Source organism: Lissotriton helveticus, chromosome 12, assembly GCF_964261635.1.
Source record: "Lissotriton helveticus chromosome 12, aLisHel1.1, whole genome shotgun sequence".
Classification (NCBI taxonomy): domain Eukaryota; kingdom Metazoa; phylum Chordata; class Amphibia; order Caudata; family Salamandridae; genus Lissotriton; species Lissotriton helveticus.
In genome coordinates this window covers 749,897,249-749,910,745 of record NC_136073.1, presented here as the reverse complement: position 1 = coordinate 749,910,745, position 13,497 = coordinate 749,897,249, and the positions used below count along the sequence as shown (strand labels likewise).

Below are 13,497 nucleotides of genomic sequence, written 5' to 3'. Positions count from 1 at the left end.
ACCACTGAGACATTGTCAATGCGAAGCAATATGCAGTAATCCATCTTGACAGTCGAGAGACTGCGAATCGCAAAGGAACCGGCAGGACCTCCAAGCAACTGATATGCAGGGAAAGTTCCTCCTGAGACCAGCGACCCCTGTAAAAACTGGGCTGCACATGGCTACCCAACGACTGGCATTTGATTGGAGCACAATTTCAGGAGTTGAGGAAAGGTAGCCTTGCCATTCCAGGCGTCCATGTTATCCAACCACCAAGGCATCTCCGACCTCCCTTCCTCTGAGGAGATTCTATTCGGCATAGCTGAAGCCTTCCAGGAGATGTCAAATTTTGAATCTCTGCAGCACACGATAATGCAGGGGCCAGGAAAAATGGCCTGTATCGATGAGGCTAGCAAAACCACTACTCGGGCATTCAATCACAAGGATACATTCTGCCTGTTCAGAATCGATCTCAACTCCTTCTTGATATTCTTGCTCTTCTGGGGCGGGAGAATCAGTTGGCAGAGGGGAGAATCAGTTGGCAGCAGAGAGAATCGATCTTAAACCCCTGGAACCTCTATGCGTCGGGAAGGGATCAGAATCGATGTCTGTGCATTCACAATAAATCCCAACTCCTAGAGCAGGGTGATCGACCACTCCAGGTGAGTGACAACCAGACGAGGACAGCACGCCATGATAATGATGTCATCCAGGTAAACATTCGGAAGGACACCCTGAGCCCTCAAGGACTCTACCACCGGCCACAGGAGCTTTGTGAAGCACCACTGGGCAGAGGAAAGGCCGAAATGGAGGACGTTGTAATCGTAACAGACGTCTTGCCACATGATTTGCAGTAAGCATCGGTGAGGCGGGAAATTGGGGATGGTAAGATATGCGTCCTTCAAATCCAGTCAGAGCATCCAATCTCCCTATCGGAGAAGATCTTGGAATATATGGATGCCTTCCATCTTGAAGTCACAGTATACAATCCAGCCATTGAAGTCTTTGAGATTTAGTACGAGTCGAAAGCCGCCGCCTTTTTTCTCCACCAAGAAGACACCGCTGAGAAACCCGGGAGCATGAGGATCTGTGATCATCAAGGCCCCTTTCTGCAGAAGGGTGTGAGCCTCGAAGGAGATACAATCTTGCTCTTGATGGGAAAAAGACATTATGGGGGAAAGAAGAACTGCTTGTTTTTTTTTGTAAAGGTCTAGTTTATAGCCCTGCACTCTCTCTAGAGCCCAACCATCTTGTGTGAGCGATTACAAGCGTGCAAAAATGACTGAATCCTGCCCCGCAAAAACCACTTCTGTAAACAAAATAGGTCTCACCTGTAGTCCCTGAATCCTGAGAAGCTCCTTGGGGTCCTCCATAGGGGCCCTTCCAGAATTGATTTAGATTGGAACGCCGTGAGAGGTAGAAGATGGATTTGTTAGGGTTTTGGTATCCCCCACGCTATTGCTGGTATTAACCCCTCTGAAAGCCTTGCTGGTAACCACGGCTGAACAGACGCCCTCGAAATCGTCCGGCCCTGACAAAAAACGGTCTGAAAACCTTGCGAAGGGATCCCTGAGCTTTGTCCAGGTTGCTGATGGGAGCAAGAAACCTAAAGAGGGCTTTTAAGAACAGCTGGCCAAACAGCAACCCCTGCTAAATCGGGCCTGACCCTGAAGATGACAGTTCAGTGAGTTTGGGGTCTAGCTTCTGGAGAATAGACCTTCACCTCTCGCTGGACATAGCGCAATTAATATTTGTTGGAAACCGGCTATTTCTGGTAGGCTAAGGCTGATGCCAAAGCCAGGCAGAAACCACCATTCCAGTCAGGGCAAGGAAGTCACACGCCAAGATAACCCCTGCTCACCCTCTAGGTAGCATGGCGCGAGCAGTCTAGGCTAAACTCGGAGGCGATGTGTAAAGCATTTGCGTCAGCGCACGACAGCAACAACATACTAGGCACACCACAAAAGAGACTCCACACAAGGTTATATTAAAATAACTTTTGTATTGTCAAAACATATCAGATAGAAATCACACATGTACATTGTGCCAACTGGCACGGCAATATTCACAAGGGATTATGTACACAGGACAGAGCCACATAGGCCACTGTCATAATCAGCACTTCTAGAAATAGAAATAATACTTATAGAACTTAGAATAAAAGTGTATAAAATCACTGTACCACAAAGGAACAGTTATAGATCACACCCAGTAACTACTGGGGACAGGTAAGTACCACCTACGCAACCCTACACTCCTTGGGAGACTGTCACGCAGGGGACCAGGACCTCACTAGGACCACCTGTACTAAAAGAACAACCCCCTAAGTATCACACAGCATTTAGGGGTCTAAGAAAAGAACACATTACCCACGATGCAATAACCTACATTCAGAGGAGTAATAAAGAGAAACACAGGATGCCTAAAGCATTCAGAGGTGTTAAGAATAAAGCACATGATGCAATAAAATACATTCAGGGGTGCAGCGCAAGAAGACACATGATGACTAAACATTCAGAGGTGCAGCGCAGGAAAAGTAAGACACATGATGCATAAACCTACGCATTCAGAGGGGTCAAGAGTAAAGCAATAGCGCAAGAATCACATGATGGCTAAAAACATTCAGAGGTGTAAGATCAAGGTGCGTAATCATACTAAATGCATTACATTTCCTAGCGCCACATCACAATGCGCAAAACTCACATTAGGCAAATACTATCACATGAGCCACTACCTGTGGCAGTCCCTAGGCCAACGGCCTTGTTGGGGCTCAGACGCCCTGAGTCCAAAGTCAGGGTGCCAGTCTCAAAGTACAAAAAGCCTAAACGTGGCAGGTGCCCACAAAGTGCTGGGCACCTGGAGAACAACAAACTTGCGCCAGGGCCCTCACTGGCCCTTAGGCGCCAACTGCGCCACTGCTGGAGCCACCCAGGCTCTGGGCATATCACACATGCCCCAGACGTTGGAGCCACAAAGGCTCTAAAGCACCATGCCAACCGTTGGAGCCACACAGGCTCTTAAAACAATGATGCCCCCCCGGAGCCTCACCGGACTCTAGCCCTCACACTCGGGGGCAGGAGGGGACGAGCACCGACAATATGCCCCGAAGCCCCCCCCTCTCGAATATGGCCCTCTCTGGAGCCAAACGGGCTCTACACACCGTTGGGGCGGCCCGCTGCCATCCGGGGCCGCCCTGAAGCAGTGCCTCTAAACCGGCACCAACGCGAAGCAATGCGGGCCCTCAAGAGCCCCTCGCGGGCTCTGTGCTCACGGTGGGGCGACCCACTGCCATTCGGGGCCGCCCTTCCTTGGTGCCTCGACCGGCACCACGAGAACCCATCTGCTCCCTCACGGAGCAGCAGCATCACGGAGCCCCCCCAGCCCTCTTGACTCACCGGGCTGTTCTCGGCGGGGGCTCCTCTTCGCCCGGTCTCCCTCCCTGGGACCGGGTCTCTTCACCGGCAGCGGGCGGGGCTCTCCTTCGTTCGCGGTGGGGCAGGCACCGCCAATGTGCCTCGCGCCCCCGCCGCAAGTCTCCGCCTGCCGCTCCTCCTTCACTCGGGGCTCCCTCTGCACACGGGAGCCCCAGAAGCCGACCACACGCCTCTTCAGAGGCCGCCGGGTTCCCTCAGATCACGGGAGCCCGGCCGACCCGCCGCCATGCTTCTCCTCCGCCTCATCCCTCGTGCCCCCGGCCTCAGGGTGGCCCAGCCAATCCCGTCGCGGCTCCTGCGACGAGCCCCTCATGACGCGAGGCCGCCAACCAATGGCAGCGCGGCCTCGCCGATGACACGACGATCCACGGGCCAATCCTGTCGCGGCCCCTTCGTGGTGGTTTTTCTCCGCGGCAAATCGAGGTGGGCACTCGTAGATAATTAAATCAATGCAGGCAGGAATCCTCAGCGCGTCCAGCGCTATAAGCAAGCAGGAAGGCGCTCCTAAGCGCTAGAGAGTCCAGAGAAAGCGCTCTCAAGCGCTCGGGGGAAATGAAGCGCTCCAAAGCGCTAGACAGCAGGCAGAGCGCTCCCAGGCGCTCAAGGCGAAGCACAGCGCCTCCAGGCGCTAGGAACCAACTCCAGCGCTCTCCACATGAAAAGGCAGCTTCTCCATGCTGCCATGGTCCCAGAACTTCCCCAGGGGTAAAGCCAAGTCCCCCCTTCAGCCCAGGCAGGCAGAAGGGTCCCCCAGGAGTCCAGGAATCCAGGTATCCAGGGGCTGGGCAGCGCCCACCCCGGGTAGATCCAAGTCAGCCACAAGAGCAAGGACAAGAACATTTTGGAAGGGGAACAGCCCCTTCTTATACACAAAAATGCCTTTGAAGTACTTTGAAGCTTTCGTGCAAGGCGAGCCCTAAACTCTGGGAGTATCTGGTTTCCCTCTCCTGTCAGCCTCAGGTCAGAGGTGACAGGGGGCCATCGGGAGGGAGAGTCATCCAGGGTGGGCCGACAGACACAGCCTGGCACCACCAGAGCTCTTTCCACTCCTCCCTAACAGCAGATGGGGGCCTTTCATCTATGGCTGACTCAGACCCCCTCCTCCGGGGCCCTGCAGACCCTGTCCTACTCAAACCAGACAGTCCATCTACCAACAGGCCCAGGCATGCCTGGGCCAGGCCCATCAGCCAATCACGTGCTAGCAGACTCACTACACAATTATGCCAACTTCTAAAAGTGGCGCTTCTAGACTACACACAGCCATGCCGCATACACCATTCTGCAGCATTCATTCTCACGAGTTCATACATATCAAACTCGCCCCTGCACTCCCCATACATCAGGAATCTACCATGGGCATACATATTCCCCATTCATTCCTATGGGAGGGCAGGTCACTCACCATCCATACACAGAAAGCACACGCACTTTACACTGTACCACAGTGAAAAAGTGCGCAGAGGCCTACAATCACCAATCCAGGTTCCAAAAACAGGCTAGGAAAAAGCAAAAAGTCACGGGGTAAACCTGCCCAAAGGACCGGGTCCAACAATATTACTCAATTGGCAGACAGCACATTGTGCCCACCCTTTCAGCTAATCAGGGTCAATGGCGATGGCCGATTCCTTGGCTCGGAACCCCAGCTTCAGATTATTTGTCAGAGGCCGGGACATATCCAATAATTTGACCAGGCAGGATTCCCAGGCCCTGTCAATCCACTTTTTGGGATCCTTCAAAAACATTTTAAGGTATGTGACAAGGGTAAGATCCACTTTGGTGGTTTCTCCAACTTTCCCCGGTAAATCAGGCCAGGGACATTCGGAGAGGAGTCTCGCAAACACCTCTTTGTCGAAGGCTTGGCATGAATGGTAATGCATGTAGTCGGCCACTTCCTGAAGCGGGAGCCTGGCAGTGGACTTAGGGTGAACAATTTCAGCTGGCTCAAACGTAAGCAGTTTCAGTTGAGGACAGGGATTGGTGGGTGTGATTTGCGTCTTCGTTTACTGAGTCCAGTGGCCTCCTCCTGGTCAGAGCTCTGGCGAGATGAAGAGGTAGCATCATCATCCTGAAAGGGATCTGATAAAGGCCACTCACCAGAAGCACTATAATCATGATCCGAGCTAAGCGAGTCGGCCAGTCTCGCAAAGTCAGCAGCGAGAGGGCTCTTAGGGGATTTCCCACTGGACTTGGCTCGCACCTGGGGGCCAGAAATCTACCTAGTTGCTTGGCATAGCCACAAAGATGGTGCTTTAGAGGCTTAATAGCTCTGAGAAGGGACTTGTTAACAGAGTGCTGTACCTCCACATCTAATGCCTTAACCAGGTTTTGCTCCAGTGACCCAGCTGGGTAGTAATATTCCTACTCATAATATTCTGTCATTGAATTAGGTTCTGCAGAGCAGAGAAACAATGTCCCTGGAGGAAGGGAGCGGCAAAAAACACAGTTGATGGACAGAATGTAGAACAATGTCATACATTCACCCCAGTACAAGGATCTGGGCCTGAATCCATCGGTTTTTTTTGCACTCCACACCACCCTGGGTTAGACACTGGCTATATGCAAATCAGCTCTGACCCTGTGCCTCATGGGAACAGTCCAGTCCGAACTACGAAGCCATGTCTTTCCCAGACCGGAATCAAGCATCCAAGGACCGGTTTCTGGCTATTTACACCTATTTACACCTCTCTGCAATGCAGCTCTGTGGCGCTAACTGGAGATACCTGGTGGGCTACTTGTACCCAAAGGACACTCAGGATTCAAGGGGACTTTATCCACCAAATTAAAACGGCCACAGGACTTGTTTGCACATGTCAGCTCAGCCCTCCCTCCCTTCACCAGTGTGCAAACGTGCCCTGTGGCGCATTGTAAGAGGTAGTTTTAATCCTCCTGCCCTATTATATACTAGGGGATTACAGAGGAGGTCATGCTAATAATAGGGGTACCCCAACGCATAGTGTTCCCTAATTTATGTAGGTGTTTTAACTGTATTTTAAGTGTCTTTTAGCATAGCACTCTACCTAGTTGCTTGGCATAGCCACAAAGATGGTGCTTTAGAGGCTCAATAGCTCTGATAAGGGACTTGTTAACAGAGTGCTGTGCCTCCACATCTAATGCCTTAACCAGGTTTTGCTCCAGTGAGTGACCCAGCAGGGTAGTAATATTCCTACTCATAATATTCTGCCATTGAATTAGGTTCTGCAGAGCAGAGAAACAATGTCCCTGGAGGAAGGGAGGACAGACCAAGTAACGTAAGGGGAATCTATCAAGCACCACATAAAAGCAATAAGGCGGAGCAGCAATCTACCCCAAAGCAGGCAAGATCGTAAATCACTGTTAGAAGGTGAAGGGAGTGCCTGCCTACAACGCTCTAGCCTCTGCACAATTTCCCATCCCTGAGCCAGATACAGCCACAGGGCGCCAGTAGGGAGCAACATGAGGGCCAGGGACCAGGAAAATATTTATATGCATTGCCGTGCATTCAGTTCAAGTGTCCCAGTACCTAAATGCAGTCAAGATGGCTGCTGTGCATGCGCAAGCTGCCTAGCGTGAGAAATAATAAAAGAGGACAGCGCACCCTAAACTTCTGCTCCACAAGCGCCATCAGGCGCAGGCTGCAAGCGCCCTGCTGGGAGGATAAACACTCTCTCACCCAGTACCGCGGCGACGCCGTGCGGCACTAAACATTAATAATCGATGAAAACTCATGCTACCAGTAGGCACAAACAATAGCAAGTTTATAATCAACAGTACACGCAGTATAGACCTATAATGCAGTAATGCAGATGTATACACAGAGAGTAATCAGAAATCCACCTAACTGGCTGCAAAGCAGCAAAGAACAAGCATTGGCATAGCCAATAGGTCTCGCCTTTGGGACCTTATAAGTGTTTAGCCATGCAACAGTTGATGTTGTTGCACGAAGGATATTGGGCTGCATAACTAAATACTTATAAGGTCCCAAAAGCGAGACCTATTGGCTATGCAAATGCTTGTTTTATTTCCTACCTTCTGCTTTGTAGTATCCTTTTCTTATGCATGTGCTGCAAAAATTGTTGCTTTTGGAGAGGGTTCATTGTTATTCTGAATATTTTTTTTCGTTGATGGGCTGCCGTGGTCAATTAAAATGAGTTTTAGAATCCTTGACTCCTCCCTTGCTGGTGGTTCAGCAATAAAGTACCCTTCCTGTTCGGCTCCAGGCCAGGTAAACGATTTGATGAAGTCCACCACCTTCTGAATGAACGGTCAGTGTGCGCGTTTGGGGTTCAATGGAACCGATGTTATGTAATGCAAAGGGACTGAAAGCATCAAGGTTGCAACTGGACAGGCATGCATTTTTTATTCCAGTGTTCCCAACGCCCTCTCCCCGCAAAAAACAATGTTAAATGGACCCCGAGGATTGACTGTGCCAGTTTCTTGAGGGTCTCCAATAAGCACCCCTGGCTTCTCTGAATCGGGAACAATTAAAGAATGGCGGGCGCTGGGGCTGTGTGTGGGGGGAGAGGGGGAGAACGCTCTGTGTCCCCTAATGTGGAAGGATCTTAAAAAGGAGAAAACAGGCAGAGGAAAAGAGGGAGAGCGGCAGCGCCACATAGAAAGGCAGTGATAGTGAGAGACGACAGAGAAAGGGAGAGTGAGAGAAGGGGGAGAGGGTGAGAGAAAGAAGGGGGAGCGGGCGAGGGAGAGAAGGGCAAGAGGGCGAGAGAGAGAAGGAGAGGGCGAGAGGGGAGAAGGAGAGGGCGAAAGAGAGAGTGAGGGCGAGAAGGAGAGGACGAGAGAGAAAAGGAGAGGGCGAGAAGGGAGAGAGGGCAAGAGACACAGGCAAATCCCTCTCACATTACCAAGAGCAGGCAGAGCACCCCGACAGTATTACATACAGCGAATAAGCCCCATGTTCTCACACATACAGTACCACTTTTCCACAATTGAGAGCAGTTATAACCCAGCAGACACCATTAAGTAATGACACGCCTCCGCTGCCCCCACCAAAGTTAGAGAGAAAAACAAAAAAAGTTTGCTGCGACACCCAATCAGCTTGACCCTCCACCACAACACACACAGGCCCGAGGGTATTTGTGAGTCCTGCTCCACAGCCCCTGGCAAGAGTGGTTTGCACGCAGCGATAAGTTTGAAAAAAATAATAATTTCGGACACACTCTGATATGGGAAAGCCGGAAGTCTCCACAGAGCCAGGTAGATGACATAGCCGCGGAGCGGCCAGAGAGGGGATAAGGCGCAACGAGAGCGGACAGAGGAAGTGGGCAGGGTGCGACGGCAGAGGACAGAGACAGGGCAAAACAGAGAGAGGACGGTACTAAGAGCAGATAGACGGAGAAGCCTCTGGGGTGAGGAGCGGGCAAAGAGCTGCGACAAGCTCCAGGAAGCAGAATGGGGAAGGGGACAAAGGACCAAGAAGCGGACAGAGAGAGAATACGGAGCCAGGGAGAGGGCAAAGGGACAAAGCAGGATGGCAGCGGATAGAAAGAAGGGACAAGGCGCTACAAGAACGGACAGAGAGGGAGGGTACATCATACATGGAGCACGGACAAAGACCATGGAGGGCAACAAACAAAGGGAGTCAGAGAGAAGGAGCAACAAGACCCGCGGCCGCGAGACGCGCTCTGTGGTGGGGGGAGTTGAAGCACAAGCAAAACAGGGGGGGGGGGGGGAGTTGAAGCACGAGCAAAACAGAGAGACAGAGCGAGGCGCGTGCTTGGGAGAGCGAGAGGAAAGCCAGATGGCGCCTCTGCTTGTAACTGTGCGCATAACCGCACGCTCTATGCCACCCAAAAAGCTGTGGTCGGCTTTTTAAAGCCCACTCACTAAAGGTCTCGACGAGACCTAAAAAGGATACTGTGACATGCATGAAATGTTACATAGGGCAGTGGCTCTATGGCTGGTCATGTGATAATATAGAATCATTGGAAATGTAGTACTTTACAAAAGTTTATTGTGATTATGGTTGCTGTTAAAAAATAGTTAAGAAAAGAGAAGCCTAATCGGAGTCTCTGGTCGTGACACAGAATTGGCCACGAAACCTACGATCATAATGTGAGACGTTATACCTTATAACACAGAAAACACGGATACGGTGGGTTAAAAACAGAGCTGAAACCTTCCCATCTACACACACAGCTGCTGCGCTGCGCTGAAACAATTACAGCCTTTCTTTGTTACCCATTGTCATTGAGACGTAAGGACGTGCGCTAACGTGCATACGTTTCAGAGACGCGCAGGCATGACGGGAGGAGGTATGGGGCGTGGCTATGGAAAACCCATGGAGAAAGCGTGACTGGCGAGAGGAGGGGTTAAAAACAAGAAGCGAAGGCGCGGCTAACACTGAAATACCACGAGGCGTGGGTAGGGAGGCCGACGAGGGGCGGGGGCTCGCCGAGAAGGTGTGGCCATTAATCCCAGTCCACACCCCCGCCAGTAACATACTCCATTCAGTCGAGTCGCGCGTGGGTTGTAAACACCGGGAAGTGACGAGGGACAACGGCTGGAGCCTGTCAGAGGCTCCAGCCTTCACCTGCTCGAGGGGTGCAGCAGCCCAGATGGCCGTCTGCGTCCTGGACGGGTGCGGGTTCTTTTGCCTCCTTATGGTGTACCTGAGCTTGGCTTATGCAGATTACGTCATGCTGCGGCACGTCCTGCTGTTCAAATACGCTGACAGGTGAGGGACAGCCGCTCAGAATGCTCCCACGGCGTCCTCCATGGTATATCCCTGGGTATGCCGGAAGTGACAGCCGACAGTACCATTACGTACTCTAGGGAAGGGGAGTTTGACAGCTCAAAAAGTCTCCACCTATTGTAAACTCAGAAGGTATATTCTTCTTTCAAAACATATAAGGATACATTACCGGTGCACCTACTGGGGTTTTAGTGGAGTTAAGGCAACTTTCGAAATCCAGTTTTCAGGTTTGAAGTGGTATGACCCTCCTAAATGCGGAACTGACAGCTGGACCGTACTATGTGGTTTTTATTCCCGAACAGGGGGTGTGACTCTCAAACTTGTGCTTTTTGTTGTTGTAGTTTTATATAGCGCGAACTCGACTCGAAGGCATTGGAGCGCTTTACATGAGCACCGGTTTACATTACACAACATGTTTGTAATGCTAATGAGTAAAGTTCCCTTTATCTCCAGGCCCATTTTCATCATTTACTTAGGATTTTAATATATGCTTTTCGTACATATTTTTCTAACGGTGTTTAGAAGTTAAACACGTTTTGCTTTTCACCAGGTTTAAATTTAGTGTTTTGCTTAAATGTATTATTATGTAAATATAGCGCAATCTGTTAATATAGTCCATTCTTAATACGGCTTACATAGACCAGTTCTTCTTAATGTGATGTGTGTAAAAATGCAGGATTTTCTCTCAGTTTGGGTTAAATGCTTCTGTTGTATCACAAATACCCCCCCCCCCCCTTATTGGCATCCTGCGGCTTCCTTCTGTTTTTTCTCTTCAGTTTTATATAGTGCAAACTCGACCCAAAGGTATCTGAGCACTTTACATGAACACCAGTTACATTATAGACGGAGACATTCATCTTTTTTAGGCATGGGGAGATTAAGTGATTTACCCACAATCACAGGATGTTAGAGCCTCCTGCCAGACTTGATCCTGGTTCCTCAGCTTCAAGGTTGGCCACGTTAGCCATTAAGCCATATCCTCTCCCTGTTTCTTTCATGATGATGGAATTCTTTTCACAGTTTTAGGTTGTCTCTAAAATAGGAAGATCCCTGGCTGAGCCTTCTAGTCTGCTTCTTGCCAGATTCCTTAAGAATTTACCTGCCTCTTGGTTTTTTTGTCTACAGGCTCTTTGGATGCATGCATCAATAGTGTCCTCTCAGTAGGTTAATAATGACCTCCTGTCCAGGTGCCACCACCTCTTTGCCCCAGCGAAACACCAATTTGGAATTGGTAATGCAGCAAAAACTGTGTGAGGCGACCAAACGTGAACAGGTTTAGGTTCAGGATCAACCAATGGAAATAGTGGCGGTGAGAAGGAACGTGAGTGATGGAGAAGAAGGGGTTGAGTACAGGGTGAGCTATAGAAACTGTGTCCGGTGGGATCTCCTTCAGGATCCAACAATTCCTCAGTTGATGAAAGTTCACATGGATCATTTTGAACAGGCCAGTACTTGATCTCCTTGAAACGGTCTTGAATTACTTGCTTGACCTCATTGATGTTGACAGTCATTGATTCATTCATATTTTTTGTTTTGGAAATGAAAATATTCCATAAGTCCTACATTAATATTTGCTTTAAAATTATATTAATAAAAGCTGTATTTAAAATTTCTTCTTGATTCTCACACATTTGTGATCTATGGCAAAGAGTGACTAGGAAGTGTATCAGCATAATAGCAGAGCTAGGTATCATTGTGGATTTACCAGTAGTAATTATGGTTTACCAGAATAGGTTGCTTTGAAGCCAAGTTCACACCGCCTTAAGCAGACTTAATCTTTATGTAGAACAGTGTTTCACTGTTTAACAAATCCACCAAATCAACCACAAAGTTCTCTATACCTTCAGATTATTAATTTAAAATCCTTGTAACATCATCAGATTGAAAATATTTCTGCCAACATGTCTAACAGTATCTCAAGGCACCTACAGAAAAATGTTCACACATATTTAGAAAAGTAGACCAAAGTCAGCCATCTTCTTACCGCCCAATCTCCTGATTAGATTCCACCAATAAGAACATGTCCTCCTCTCGAAATTCGTGACCTGAGTGGAAGAAAATATCTTTCCTGACAAACAATTTTGCTTTCGCCAAGGCATAGGAACCGTCTAGCAGTGCCTTAACCATTTTCCTATTTTAAGGAAATACGTGAACGCCAGGAGAGGTATCATTCACATGACCTTTATGGACCTCTCATGTGCATTCTAAGCAGTTAATCAGAGGAAATTATGGGCTATGCTGAGAGATACAGGGATTGCGAAAGCTCTTGTGGATCTGCTCAGAAAATTATATTGAGATACATTCTTTTTCTCATGTTAGAAATAGCCTAGATGGGGATTGCACTCATTTAATTAGTTACATTTGTGGTGTGTGTCGGGTGTATCCTAGGTGACTTTACAGTGAACCACACTAAATCATTCAGCATGGTGCACCGCGTAAGACTAAGATCAAATCCAGACTTCATATTATAGGAGGAATTAGGACTGACAGGGTGAGGAATGTTAACTATTTAGGTATTTTGTTTGATTGCACTCTGAAATTAGGTAATTTGCTTAATCTGAGAGGTATGCAATTCCACAGAGTTAACAGTGGATGAATAAGAATGGTGAAAAAGAGGAAAAAAATAAAGAATACAGATGAATGTGATTCATTCGATTCAAAGCCAGGTTTGGCTGTGCAGCTTGACAGGTTCAATGTTGGTTCCATTCTTGTGAGTTGTTATATTGCAACGAGACGAAGCGCGGGGCAAGCTTTGCATGCCGCTAAAAAATGAAAGGAGTAAAAAGACGGTTTATATTGGATTAAGATAGGTGTGCATCTCATTTTTCTAATTTCATGAACATGAACCTTTTCGTCTCACATGAGATTGCACCCATGGGTAAAAAGCAAAGGAAAAAGTTCAACTAAACCACTTATTATTATAAATGAAGATATGAACCAACGATCAAGAGAAATACCGTGAACGGCACAGGAGACTGGTTTCACCTGCTGAACTTTTACGCTTTGAGATACATTTCATAGAAAAATTAATCAAGTAGACTTTGTTATGTATAAATGTTTTGATCAGACAGATTTGTATGCACCTATTATTAAATCTAATATGTGAAGGGGTTAACGGTGCTTTGATGCAAAATATCAGGAGGAAAGGTATGGGTTACTTTGCATCTTGGGATATGTAGTGAAACAATAGGAAGAGCATAGACGCTATGGTCCTTTGTTGATGTTCAGCCTTTGAATTTTGGCACATTCAAGTGTAATTGATTGGTTGGGAGATAGTTAATGAGCGCGGGAACACACAGGAGTACGTTTTTAACATTTCACTTGGCATTGAATACAGGTTATAGACGGCAACAAAATGATGCATCAAATGAGATTTGACACGTAGAGCGATAATGG

At 48.5% G+C, this 13,497-nt stretch overlaps 2 protein-coding genes across 4 annotated transcripts in view; one reads left to right on the top strand and one right to left on the bottom strand.

Moving 5' to 3' along the window:
* PPOX (protoporphyrinogen oxidase) overlaps positions 1-10,152 on the bottom strand; it is a 377,624-nt gene extending 367,472 nt beyond the window's left edge. Inside the window, exon 1 of one of the 2 annotated variants that reach the window (XM_078669168.1) lies at positions 10,019-10,152. The gene's annotated coding sequence lies outside the window, so the exon portion shown is untranslated. The remainder of the gene's footprint in view (positions 1-10,018) is intronic. The other variant, XM_078669170.1, reaches the window with a different exon arrangement.
* The window catches only part of LOC144798339 (palmitoyltransferase ZDHHC3-like), an 88,049-nt gene continuing 84,243 nt past the window's right edge, over positions 9,692-13,497 (top strand). Inside the window, exon 1 of one of the 2 annotated variants that reach the window (XM_078669173.1) lies at positions 9,692-9,770. Coding sequence is in view for 1 of the 2 variants with exons in the window: in XM_078669172.1 (XP_078525298.1) it covers positions 9,965-10,083 (119 nt within the window). In the remaining variant the exon portion in view is untranslated. Of the gene's footprint in view, positions 9,771-9,822; positions 10,084-13,497 lie in introns of those variants that run through there. The other variant, XM_078669172.1, reaches the window with a different exon arrangement.